The following is a 13,478-nucleotide window of genomic DNA, read 5'->3' as shown; positions in this document are numbered from 1 at the left end:
AGTATAAATCTAGTGAAAACAAGGATGAGGTACATCATAAATATTTCCTCAGTAATGACGCCTCAGCTGTGTGTGTGGGCCGCATCCTCATGAATATTTGGTTCATTGACAAGATGGCGGTTCTGCTATGTCATGAGCGCTTGAAATCATAGACTAAGGCCGGCTACACATCAGAACGATGAGTATCCGGCTGATCTGACAGGTGACGAGACCCTGCAAATCGGGCATACACACACACACTTAATGATATGCCTAATTCGTCATTCCGATTTGCCTGGAAACGACATATAGGGCAGTTATCGTTCTAGTGTGTACCCGCCCTAACATATGTACATAGCACATGATTCAGAGATGGACGCACACACGATTTTCACACAGTTGTGCGATCAGCAGTCATCTACGCATGCATCTAAGGTCTATTTATCACCATCCGCATCTGATGATGCGGATGACAGGTGATAAACTCGACCAGGCTCGCACTGCGATAATTGACTACATCGCATGGATGTATCAATTATCGCATGCAGAGACTGAGCTTGCGGGCAAGCTTTATCCCTGCGATGATACTCTGCAGCATTATCGGGGTATGTCCTGCTGTACATGTGTCGTCGCCTGACTCTACCGCTGGGTGTGTGTGTCCCCGTTGTTACTACTCCAGCACCACAAAAGACCCCCCCCCCCTTAGATTTTAATCTTACCAGTCCAGGAGCCGTTGTCCGCTGCTCCAGGAGGCTGCCGGGCGCCAGGTACTTCTTCTGTGCTCTCACCCCCGGTGCTGTAAAGTGCGCTGCCACTTTGCAGCATCACTTTACTGCATCGGGGTCACAGAGCAGCATATGGGGGACCTGGCGCCTGGCAGCGCTCACTGGAGCAGCGGACAACGGCTCCTGGACTGGTAAGTATGGTTTTGTTTTTTTTATTTTTTGTTTATTTACACTGTGATCAGCTTGTGTGTCCATCGGGTGTGAAAACACCCTTTTTCGCATTATTTTAGTAAAAATAATGTTAATAAATAGGCCCCTTGTCACACTGTGCCGGTGTCACGATGGTCTCGCGATGGACTCTCGCTGTGTCACAAATTGGACTCGCATACCCGCAGGTTGGCCTCTCAATACAAATCCAGGCAGCTGCGTATTTTCGCACAGTCGCTGTGTACACATTGGGAGTCATTCTGACCCGTTCGCTCGCCGCTGTTTATCGCAGCCGAGCGAACGGGTCTCTACTGCACATGCGCCGGCGCTGTAGTGCGCCGGCGCATGCCAGACGGCCGAAGGCCGTAGCAGGGATGCGATCGCCTCTGCCTGATTGACAGGCAGAGGAGGTCGCTGGTCGGGAGGGGGCGGAACGGCGGCGTTTGGCCGCCGTTTCGTAGGCGCGGTCCGGCCAACACAGGCGTGGCCTGACCGAACGGGGGGCGGGCCGCAGTGGCTGCGTGACATCACACGCAGCCGCTGTGGCCAGCGGCAGCGACAAACAACTCTCGGCCAGCCGCAGGAGCTGCGTTGGCCGGGAGTTACTCCTGAAATACACAAGCATCGCCGCTGTGCGATGCTTTTGTATTTGTGTGGGGGAAGGGGGGCGACACTGACATGCGGGGCGGACTAGCCCTGTGCTGGGCGTCCCCCCGCATGTCAGGGAAGATGATCGTAGCTGTGCTAAATTTAGCACGCCTACGATCAACTCGGAATGACCCCCAATAGCAGCTGTGGTGGTGGCGGCATTGTACAAGTCTGACTCAGGCCTATAACTTGCTTCTGTCTGTATTATGTGATCCTAGCTATTCCTGTCTGGACTGTTTTACAGTGTAGAGTCATTTAAATGACAGGATATAAAGCAGAGGCAAATTAAGATTAAAAGCTCTTCAGGGGAAGGGATAATGTATACACCAGGTTTCATTAGAGCACATTTGTATTTTAGCGTTTCACTTTTATTCTATCTCCCAAAGACCATTCATTTTCAGCCGGTTGACCACCTAGCGCTGAGGAAGAATGATTAAAGCTGTGTTTCTCGCACACTTCTCACTGCTAGGTATCACAACCGGGGGAACTACTGCTGGGAGAAGGTGTGCAGCGCCGAGTACCGGGAGCTCTACGCTCTGGGCAGCGTTTACAACGACATCTATCTGATCGGCGGCCAGATGAAGCTGAAGAACCAATACGTCATCACCAACTGTGTCGAAAAGTATTTGGCGGATAACGACAGCTGGAGGAGCGTGTCGCCGCTTCCGTTTCCCCTGGCGTGTCACGCCTCGGTCGCCCTCAAGAACAAGTTTTATGTGATGGGCGGCTGGACGCCACAGGTTTGTGGAACAACTCGGTATTCTGATGTAGTCACAGATATTGGGGACGATGACGGATTAAATGCAACGCTCCTATATGTGCTCATGCATTGGACCTGATACTGAGCCGGATGGAGCTTCGTGCGTAGATGCAAATTGCTGCGTAACTCCGCCCCGGGACAATATGTAGTAGCCTGCGAGTATGCCCGTATTTTTAAAGCGGCAAGCCTTGGAGAGTGATAAAGTGGAGAGAGATAAAGTAGCAGCCAATCAGCTCCTAACTGCCATGTTACAGGCTGTGTTTGAAAATGACAGGAGCTGATTGGTTGGTACTTTGGGCTAGATGTACTAAGCCTACTTTATCACTCTCCACTTTATCACTAGTTTTCAATGGTTAGTACATCTGGCCCTTTATCTCTCTTGACCTTATCTCTCTCCAAGACTTAGCACACAGACCCCTAAGTGTAGGGTCCTGATGACTTGAAGTCGCTCTCATATTATCATGCATTCTCCAAAGCTATATTACGGGGGCATGTAGTGAAAATGCCGTTGAAATACCGACGCCGGATCCTGAGTGGCGGCATCAAAATCCTGACGGTGCTCAGGAACCCGGCATCAAAATACTGACACCTGGAACCCTGAACGGTAGTGTGTGTGTGTGTGTGTGTGTGTGTGTGGGGGGGGGGGGGGGGGGGTTAGGACTATGTATTAGTAGGGGTGTTAGGGTGCAGGGATGGGAAGGGGACGCTTAGGTACCAGTGGGAGATGGGGGGTTAGGGTTAGGCACCTAGCGGGGAGGGTTAGGTATAGGCAGTGGGGAAGGGAGGGTTAGGGTTAGGCACCTAGCGGGGAGGGTTAGGTATAGGCAGTGGGGAAGGGAGGGTTAGGGTTAGGCACCTAGCAGGGGAAGTTAGGTATAGGCAGTGGGGAAGGGAGGGTTAGGGTTAGGCACTTAGCAGGGAGGGTTAGGTTTAGGCAGTGGGGAAGGGAGGGTTAGGGTTAGGCACCAAGCAGGGGGGGTTAGGTATAGGCAGTGGGGAAGGGAGGGTTAGGGTTAGGCACCTAGCAGGGAGGGTTAGGTTTAGGCAGTGGGGGAGGGAGGGTTAGGGTTAGGCACTTAGCAGGGAGGGTTAGGTTTAGGCAGTGCGGAAAGGAGGGTTAGGCACCTAGCAGGGGGGGTTAGGTTTGGGCAGTGGGAAAGGGAGGGTTAGGGTTAGGCACCTAGCAGGGAGGGTTAGGTTTGGGCAGTGGGGAAGGGAGGGTTAGGGTTAGGCACCTAGCAGGGGGGGTTAGGTTTGGGCAGTGGGGAAGGGAGGGTTAGGGTTAGGCACCTAGCAGGGGGGGGTTAGGTTTGGGCAGTGGGAAAGGGAGGGTTAGGGTTAGGCACTTAGCAGGGGGGGTTAGGTTTGGGCAGTGGGAAAGGGAGGGTTAGGGTTAGGCACCTAGCAGGGGGGGTTAGGTTTGGGCAGTGGGAAAGGGAGGGTTAGGGTTAGGCACCTAGCAGGGGGGGTTAGGTTTGGGCAGTGGGAAAGGGAGGGTTAGGGTTAGGCACCTAGCAGGGGGGGGTTAGGTTTGGGCAGTGGGAAAGGGAGGGTTAGGGTTAGGCACCTAGCAGGGGGGGTTAGGTTTGGGCAGTGGAAAAGGGAGGGTTAGGGTTAGGCACCTAGCAGGGGGGGTTAGGTTTGGGCAGTGGGAAAGGGAGGGTTAGGGTTAGGCACCTAGCAGGGGGGGTTAGGTTTGGGCAGTGGGAAAGGGAGGGTTAGGGTTAGGCACCTAGCAGGGGGGGTTAGGTTTGGGCAGTGGGGAAGGGAGGGTTAGGGTTAGGCACCTAGCAGGGAGGGTTAGGTTTGGGCAGTGGGGAAGGGAGGGTTAGGGTTAGGCACCTAGCAGGGGGGGTTAGGTTTGGGCAGTGGGGAAGGGAGGGTTAGGGTTAGGCACCTAGCAGGGAGGGTTAGGTTTAGGCAGTGCGGAAAGGAGGGTTAGGGTTAGGCACCTAGCAGGGGGGGTTAGGTTTGGGCAGTGGGAAAGGGAGAGTTAGGGTTAGGCACCTAGCAGGGAGGGTTAGGTTTGGGCAGTGGGGAAGGGAGGGTTAGGGTTAGGCACCTAGCAGGGGGGGGTTAGGTTTGGGCAGTGGGAAAGGGAGGGTTAGGGTTAGGCACCTAGCAGGGGGGGTTAGGTTTGGGCAGTGGGAAAGGGAGGGTTAGGTTTAGGCACCTAGCAGGGGGGGTTAGGTTTGGGCAGTGGGGAAGGGAGGGTTAGGGTTAGGCACCTAGCAGGGAGGGTTAGGTTTGGGCAGTGGGGAAGGGAGGGTTAGGGTTAGGCAAAACCGGGGAGGGTTAGGGTTAGGCACCCACAAGCAAGGGTTAGGGTATGGGAGGGTTAGGGTACTTTCTGGGCTGCTGTCGGGATTCTGAAGGATGGGATGCCGCTGTCGGTATTCTGGCCGCCGGCATCCCGTCCATCTGTATATTATACCGAATCCATTACAGGAACCAATTGCATCTTTTCCACTACAACATTCACCATCACTTTACTGTGACCATGGAGAAAGATCCTCTATGTTCCTGGACATGTTTTTATATTTTCCTTACAAGGCGATGAATATTCCTTTAAGCCTCCATTGTCTTTGAACACAGCGCACACTTGTACGAAGGCCTTTGTTTATCCCGGTGACATGATATTCCGCTGGCGCCGAGTTGTTCTATAACGCACAGAGCCTGTAAAGCTGTATAAAGTCTTTGTCATTTGTACAGCAGGACTCCAGGAGCCTATGAATCAAATTCCTGCAGCGTCCAGAGCCGTACGCAGTGTTAACTTCCAGCCCAGTGAAAGATATAAAGGCTTATTATAAAAGAAAGCAGATCTGTCTGAATCTCAGTGTTTCTGTTATAGCGGCACTGAGATTCAGCAGGTGAAAAACCTTTATCATCACATGTAAACTTACTATATACGCTGGACCCAAACTTCAAGGACTGGTAAAACATTACACCAGCAAGGACTAAAAACTGATTTTATTTTATTTTTTATATATGCCCCCAATATCGTACTTACCAACTGTCACCTGGGCCTCCCGGGGGGTGATCCTAGAGGGGGAGAAGTGGGGGTGGCGCAGTGAATTTAATCATGCCGCTTCCACCCCCTGCTGTACACTGGCGTGATTCACCACAAGACAAGTCATGGAGAACGCCATGGAGCTCCCGGAGAACCTACGTCTCTTTGAAAGTGGTCGGGATCCAGGAAGCTGGTTTAGAGATGGTCATCAATGGGTTAACAATTGGGGGGAAACCCAGGATGCTTCTGTACTGTGCATGCGCAAAAGAATGGAGCCTGCCGCCATGCATGCGCAGTACCGAAAAGCGATGGCATTTTGTCGCCTGAATTGCTCCCATCATTAACATATTTACCACACGCAGATTGTTACTAGCCATCGAAGGTTGATGGCCATCTCCAGGCTGGTCCGTTCACCCGGGTGTCCTGTACAATTCCCGATATTCGTGGGTGTCTCAGGATTGCCGGGATAGTAGAAGTATGCTTCACATTCACATTGGCTGACTATGGGACTTATCAACCAGTGATAAAACTCATTGCGTATGATAAATGGTTCTCCAGCCAATCAGCTCCCAACTGTCATTTTTCAAACACATGATGACAGGAGCTGATTGGCTGGAGAACCATTTATCATATACAATGAGTTTTATCATGCACAATGAGTTTTATCACTCGTTGATAAATGGGTCCCTGTGTTTTAACATGTTCATAATAACCCAACCCTTAATGAAACCCTACCCACTATTTATTTATCACGAGTCCTCTCACTACTTTCCTATAATGCACTTTGGGCCTAATTCAGACCTGATCTCTAGGGTGCGTTTTTTGCATCCCTGCGATCAGGTAGTCGCTGCCTACAGGCGGAGGGGGAAATCGCTGTGTAGGTGAGTGATCGTATGTGCAGTCTCTGCACAGCCCGGGACTTACTCTTCCAGTGCGATGATCGGGGCCGGAGCTGACGTCAGAAACCCTCCCTTCCAATCCAAACGCCTGGCTCCTCCTGTGTTTTTCCGGACACTTCTCTAAAACGGTCAGTTGCCGCCCACCAACGGCCTCCTCCTGTCAGTCACCTTGCGATCGCCCGCTTTGTTCGCACCATCCCAACGCTACCCGACGCTCCCCGTCGCTGCGGACCAACGTGTCTGCGCATTTCGGTGCATACGCATGCGCAGTTCAGACCCGTTTGCCCGTTGTGCGAAAACACACAGCAGCGATCGGATCTGAATTAGGCCCTTTGTGACCCCAAACATGTTAACTTTCTTAACAATGGGGGTAATTCCGAGTTGATCGCAGCAGGAACTTTGTTAGCAGTTGGGCAAAACCATGTGCACTGCAGGGGAGGCAGATGTAACATGTGCAGAGAGAGTTAGATTTGGGTGTGGTGTGTTCAATCTGCAATCTAAATTGCAGTGTAAAAATAAAGCAGCCAGTATTTACCCTGCACAGAAACAAAATAACCCACCCAAATCTATCTCTCTCTGCACATGTTATATCTGCCTCCCCTGCAGTGCACATGGTTTTGCCCAACGGCTAACAAAATTCCTGCTGCAATCAACTCAGAATTACCCCCAATGTTAGGAGCCCATTTATCAATGAGTGATAAAACTCAGAGCCAGCCCTATCCAATATGATGCCCTAGGCAAGATTTTGGCTGGTGCCCCCTAGCACCGCTGCTAGTTCCGCCTCTGACCCCGCACCCCTTTCCCAGCACCATCACCCCTCACACATAGCAGTCCCAATTTTGGTGCTCCTACCCCCGATATTTTCAGTAGGAACAGTGCGTACATTTGGTGCACCGCTCAAAAGGGGGCGTGTTCTTGTTGAGAAGGGGCATGGCCACACAATAGTACCCCCAATTCAAATTACGTCAGACAGTAGTGCATCTTTATTCACATTTTATCATGTGATAGTGTCCCTTATTCACATTACATCACACAGTACTACCACTTTACCTTATGGGCCAATTCAAGGTTGATTGCAAAATAACATTTTCCCCTAATGGGCAAAACCATGTGTACTGCTGGTGGGACAGATATAACATGTACAGAGAGATTTAGATTTGGGTTGGTTATATTGCTTCTGTGCAGGGTAAATACTGCCTGCTTTATTTTTACACTGCAATTTAGATTTCAGGTTGAACACACCCTACCCAAATCTAACGCTCTCTGCATATGTTATATCTGTCCCACCTGCTGTGCACATGGTTTTGCCCATTAGAGGAAAATGTTGTTTTGCAATCAACCTTGAAGTAGGCCCTATATACGTTATTTCTCACAGTAGTGCCCCTTATTCACATTAAATCACAATGAATTGCTCCTTGTTCATATTACACCACACCATATTGCTCTTTATTCACATTAGACCACACAGTAGTGCCCTTTCTATACGTTACGCTGCACAGTAGAGCACTTTACACACATAATGCCACACAGTAATGTCCCTTACACATATGACACACATTAGTAATATGTATCCTTATAAACATAATGCACCATACACATTATGCCAACCTTTATTAATGCCCTTATACACATAATGCCCCTTACACATATGCCGAACATTACTGCACAACCAATCCACCCACACACAGCACTCACATGGCCGCTAACACTGTGACCTCTGCCTCTGCTTGGATTCAGATGTGTCCTCATACATCTTGCCTCAATACACCATGCAGAAGGAGATGCCTGGCGTGAGTCATCTGGCAGCTCTGCTAACGTTGGGCGCCTTTTGTTGACGAAAATGCTTCTCACTTGCATTACTATGTGGCTATAGGTGGGTACACACTAGTAGATATATCTGCAGATCAATTGATCTGCAGATCTGCAGATATATCTATGTACGGATTGGGCAGTGTGCTGTGCATACACACTGCCCGATCCGTCGGGGGACTGACGTCATGAACTGGGCGGGCGGGCGTGCGCCCGCCCAGTTCACCTGTCAATCACCGCCGGCCGCCGCAGCATGTGTACGGGCGGTCGGACGACTGCCCAGTACACACACAGCGACGCGCCAATATATCGTTAGATATATTGGCCGTCGGCTGTGCTGCGCGGCCGACGCGATACGTCTGTGAACAACACACTGTCCGACGGTCCCGCGATATATCGGCCGTTCAAGAGAACGGCCGATATATCGACCAGTGTGTACGGGCCTTAAGATGCAAACACAGCCACAGTCACACACATAATATAGGCATGCCGCATGTCATTTTAATCAGCAGAAGCTGCTTGTGCCCCTAGGCATACCAAATGCCCTAGGCATTTGCCTAGTTTGCCTATGCCTAGGGCCAACTCTGATAAAACTCATTGCGTATGATAAATGGTTCTCCAGCCAATCAGCTCCCAACTGTTATTTTTCAAACACATGACAGTTGGGACCTGAACACATGACAGTTGGGAGCTGATTGGCCTGCCTCTTTTCCTTGCGAGGATGAAACCTTACCCCTGCTTACTATCCAGCCATACATGTGGGTTTGCCAGTTTGAAAGAGATCCAACCCTTCGGTGCCGAAGCCAGGTCAATTCCGTCTCACACGGGTTCTGTTAGTGCAGTCGAAAAGATGGTCAAATTCTGGCCACATTGTATAAGATGCCTGATATTGATCTGCTCAAATTCGATCGGAGCGTTCTCAGTCATCCTGCTACCAATCAGCCCCAAATCTCCGGCAATAATGGATAACGGTGGTGGGTGGTTTAAGAAATCAACCAAGAGCTATGTTTACACAAAACTTTCCAGGCAGAGAAATACATTCCCCATCTCTGCAGTTCTGGTGTACTGCAACATAGAGAATAAAGGGGTAATTCAGACCTGATCGCTCGCTACCGTTTCTTGCAGCACTGCGATCAGGTCAGAACTGCGCATGCGTCTGCACCGCAATGTGCAGGTGCGTCGCACAGGTACAAACCGGATCGCCGCTCAGCGATGGGTTTGTGCGAAGAATCCATTCGCACGGGCGGTTGCAAGGAGATTGACAGGAAGAAGGCGTTTGTGGGTGGTAACTGACCGTTTTCTGGGAGTGGTTGGAAAAACGCAGGCGTGTCCAAGCGTTTGCAGGGCGGGTGTCTGACGTCAATTCCGGGACCAGACAGGCTGAAGTGATCGCAGCGGCTGAGTAAGTCCTGGGCTGCGCAGAGACTGCACAGGATCTGTTCGTACAGCTCTGCTACACATGCGTTCTCACACTTGCAAAGCGAAAATACGCTCCCCTATGGGCGGCGACTATCTGTTCGCAGCGCTGCGAAAATTGCTGCCCAGCGATCAGGTCTGAATTAGGCCCACAGACAGAACCACAGTCTGAGTCTCTGAGCTCATTACCCGGATATCCCAAACTGTCTGAGCACAACTAGATCGGCTGAGTTCCATTACGTGCCTCCAGCCCTGGAACGGTTAAGACTCTCAGATAGAATAATGACAACTTGTCAAGAAATGTGTGCGGTTATTTATAGTCACAAGGCAAGGAGGAAAGCAAACCCGACTCACTTTGTATGCCAGAGGCAAACTGGAACAGGACAGTTTGGGCAGCCTGCGGCCATTTGACCATCCGTGTGGAGAATGCAGCCAAGCTTATTGTTGCACATGGAAAACCTCGGAGAAAAGAGCTGTAAATTACCATTGTATCTCCTAATGTGAACTCTTGTCAGTGTAATAGTATCAGCTGCCAATCACCAGCCGCATTTATAATGCACCACACTTGTTTCTCTCCAAGCTTTGATAACTGTGGGCCTTAGCAATGGCCGGCCTTACATCTGGGGCACCAATACTTAGGGCCTCATTCCGACCTGATCGCATGCTAGGTTTTTTTTTCGCTGCAGTGCAATCAGGTCCAAACTGCGCATGCATATGCAACGCTATGTGCATGCGCGTCGTACGGGTACAAAGCGGATCATTGCAGAGTGATGGGTTTTACGAAGAATCCATTTGCACAGCCGATCAAGGAGATTGACAGGAAGAGGGCGTTTGTGGGTGTCAACTGACCGTTTTCAGGGAGTGGTTGGAAAAACGCAGGCTTGTCCAAGCGTTTGCAGGGCGGGTGTCCAACGTCAATTCCGGGCCCGGACAGGCTGAAGTGATCGCAGCGGCTGAGTAAGTTCTGAGCAACTCAGAAACTGCACAAAACTTTTTTGGACCGCTCGGCTGCACATGCGATCGCACACTTGCAAAGCGAAAATACACTCCCCTATAGGCGGTGACTATCTGATCGCAGCGCTGAAAAAAGTAGCTAGCGAGCGTTCAACTCGGAATTACCCCCTTAGTTACTGGCTGTAGTTGAGCAGAGAGGGGGTTCCATCAGATATATTGCCAGTGGGTATTTATTGATGGACCGGGACTGCCACTAATATGAGACATTCTGCTTTTGTCAGCCGTTACTCAAAACAGATGGCAGCCGTTAGTTAGAGAGAGCTCAGCAGGCTCCAGTCGCTGATTTCCATAAGAACGGCTTGCCTGTTGCTTTCACATAAGGACATGTTATGTTTGGAATACATTATAATGATCTGCATTGTGTGCGACTTACCATTCTCCGTAGTTCCCCCTGCAAGGTAAGTGATGGATATAAATGACAGTGACACCTGGCAGATGCAGATGTTTTGGGTTAGTTGGAAGATCCTTACGCTCAGACTGAGGAACTGTGGATCAAACAGCCAATGAGAACATATTGGGCAGGATGCACTAACGGGAAAATGCGTTAAAACATTTTCGTGGTTTTATTGCATTACCCGTACGTACTTTGGGAGTGATTCAGACCTGATCGCTGGGCTTCTAACTTTGCTGTTCTGCGTTCAGATAGTCACCGCCCCCGGGGGAAGTGTAAATTCGCCGGGCAAGTGTGCGATCCCATGTGTACGCCGAGCTGCAAAATGCAACGGTGTGCAGTCTCTGCGCAGCCCAGGACTTACTCCTCTAGTGTGATGAGAACAGGCTGATCCGGGCCGGAGCTGACGTCACACACCCTCCCTGAAAACGCTTGGGCGCGTCTGCAATTTTCCGAACACTCCCAGTAAACGGTCAGTTGCCACCTACAAACGGTCTCTTCCTGTCAATCTCCTTGTAAATGCCCGTGTGAATGAAATTTTCGCTCTATCCTGTCGCTGTCCGGCGATGTCCTTTGTTGTTGTCCGGTGTGCATTGCGTGCATACACAGGCGCAGTTAAGACCTGATTGCCCGCTGTGCGGAAACGCACAGCAGTCGATCAGGTCTGAATCAGGCCCTATGCCCAGATGCCGGGGCTTCGGTGCGGTTGGTAACGCCCCCATAGAAGCCTATGGGCTTCTTTCTGAATCTGTGATGTCAGACAGATCTGATCAGATCCCTCCCAGCATCCACCATGGCCGCCTACTATTAAATTAAATTAGCACCATCCTCAAATAATAATCCCCACAAATAAATGATTAGCTCCCGTCCGCTAATATTTTAATAGCCCACACCCACCTACATTACATTAAGATATAAAAACACTTATACACAGGCACTTACCTTCTTCCATCCAACACCGCAGAGGCAGATTGTTCCGTCTGCCTCTTTACAAGGCTACAGGTGGCACACATCAGCTGACAAGTACCTTGACAGTATGCCCTGTGGTCAACAGAGGAGAGAGGGCCAGGGGTCAGAGGTGTGTCTGCAAGAAATAAGAAGCGACCACCCCTGACCTTTGCCGCGGGGAAGGGGTGGGGGTTCAGATGGAACAACCTGGAACCCCGGCTGTAGTGTGCCCCCAAATCCTTGCACCCTAGGCCGCAGCCTAATTGGCACATTGGTTGATCAAAATGTTTGCAAGCCCAAATCAGGACAGTTGGGTGGTGTGCACAAGCTCTGAGCATTACGCCAAGTGTGTCGCTCTAGACATCAACGGGGTGGTGTCTCAAGCAGTAAAAAGAGTGCAGAGTGGTCCAGTGGAGGTGTGGCCTTTCACAACCAATCAGCTTTGAGGTAGCATTTATGGGCAATTTCTCCATTGGTCCAATTCTCCACTCTTTTAACTTCTAGATACAACAACCCCCAAGTATGTATTGTCTTGGTTGCCTCATCCAGCTGCACCATGTTATGTATACGTCTGTTCCTATACACACAGACAGAGCGTCCTGATGATGAACCCAACCGCTTGAGTAATCGCATGTTGCAGTATGACCCCATCATTGATAAATGGACAGAACTGGCTCCTATGAAGTATTCAAAGTATCGATTCAGTGTTGCTGTGGTTAACGGAGAAGTCTACGTCTTGGGTAAGCGTCTACACGGACGATGGTCAACCAAGTGACTCGCATGACTAAACTGCTGTATTATAATAATAATGATTGCTGGAGCTTGGCCTGCTGAGGGGCATTACTGTTTAGTTTGGCAACTTTCGAAGACTGTTGACCGGCCACACTTTGGGGGTCATTACGAGTTGTTCGCTCGTTATTTTTTTCTCGCAACGGAGCGATTAGTCGCTAATGCGCAATGTCCGCAGTGCGACTGCGCCAAGTAAATTTGCTATGCAGTTAGGTATTTTACTCACGGCATTACGAGGTTTTTTCTTCGTTCTGGTGATCGTAATGTGATTGACAGGAAGTGGGTGTTTCTGGGCGGAAACTGGCCGTTTTATGGGTGTGTGCGAAAAAACGCTACCGTTTCTGGGAAAAACGCGGGAGTGTCTGGAGAAACGGAGGAGTGTCTGGGCGAACGCTGGGTGTGTTACTGACGTCAAACCAGGAACGACAAGCACTGAACTGATCGCAGATGCCGAGTAAGTCTGGAGCTACTCAGAAACTGCTAAGAAGTGTCTATTCGCAATTCTGCTAATCTTTCGTTCGCAATTTTGATAAGCTAAGATTCACTCCCAGTAGGCGGCGGCTTAGCGTGTGCAAAGCTGCTAAAAGCAGCTAGCGAGCGAACAACTCAGAATGACCCCCTTTGTGTTGCCTTCTCTGCAGATGTTTGCACTGTGTTTGCACCAGTGGGCGTCTCAGTACAGATTGCGGCGGTGTTGACATTGGTATATTTTCACACAGACGCTGTGTATTTATTCGTAGCTGCAACAGCGTTTGTGTACATTTTCGAATCAGACCTTTAGTCCGGGCGCTGGCAAGGTAACGTTACACACCCCAAGCAGATGGCTTAGCGCTGATTCCTGGAGGCACAATCCTACAGATATCCAAATCAGGGCAGGTCTCGG

The 13,478-nt window shown here is 50.4% G+C and overlaps 1 protein-coding gene across 2 annotated transcripts in view; it reads left to right on the top strand.

Moving 5' to 3' along the window:
• KBTBD12 (kelch repeat and BTB domain containing 12) overlaps positions 1–13,478 on the top strand; it is a 156,752-nt gene that overhangs the window by 13,233 nt on the left and 130,041 nt on the right. For both annotated transcript variants that reach the window (XM_063941176.1, XM_063941175.1), the window contains exons 3-4: positions 2,029–2,299; positions 12,396–12,546. In XM_063941176.1, coding sequence (XP_063797246.1) covers positions 2,029–2,299; positions 12,396–12,546 — 422 coding nt within the window. The remainder of the gene's footprint in view (positions 1–2,028; positions 2,300–12,395; positions 12,547–13,478) is intronic.

This window comes from Pseudophryne corroboree, chromosome 9, assembly GCF_028390025.1.
Source record: "Pseudophryne corroboree isolate aPseCor3 chromosome 9, aPseCor3.hap2, whole genome shotgun sequence".
Lineage (NCBI taxonomy): Eukaryota > Metazoa > Chordata > Amphibia > Anura > Myobatrachidae > Pseudophryne > Pseudophryne corroboree.
This window is presented reverse-complemented; position numbering and strand designations above follow the sequence as displayed.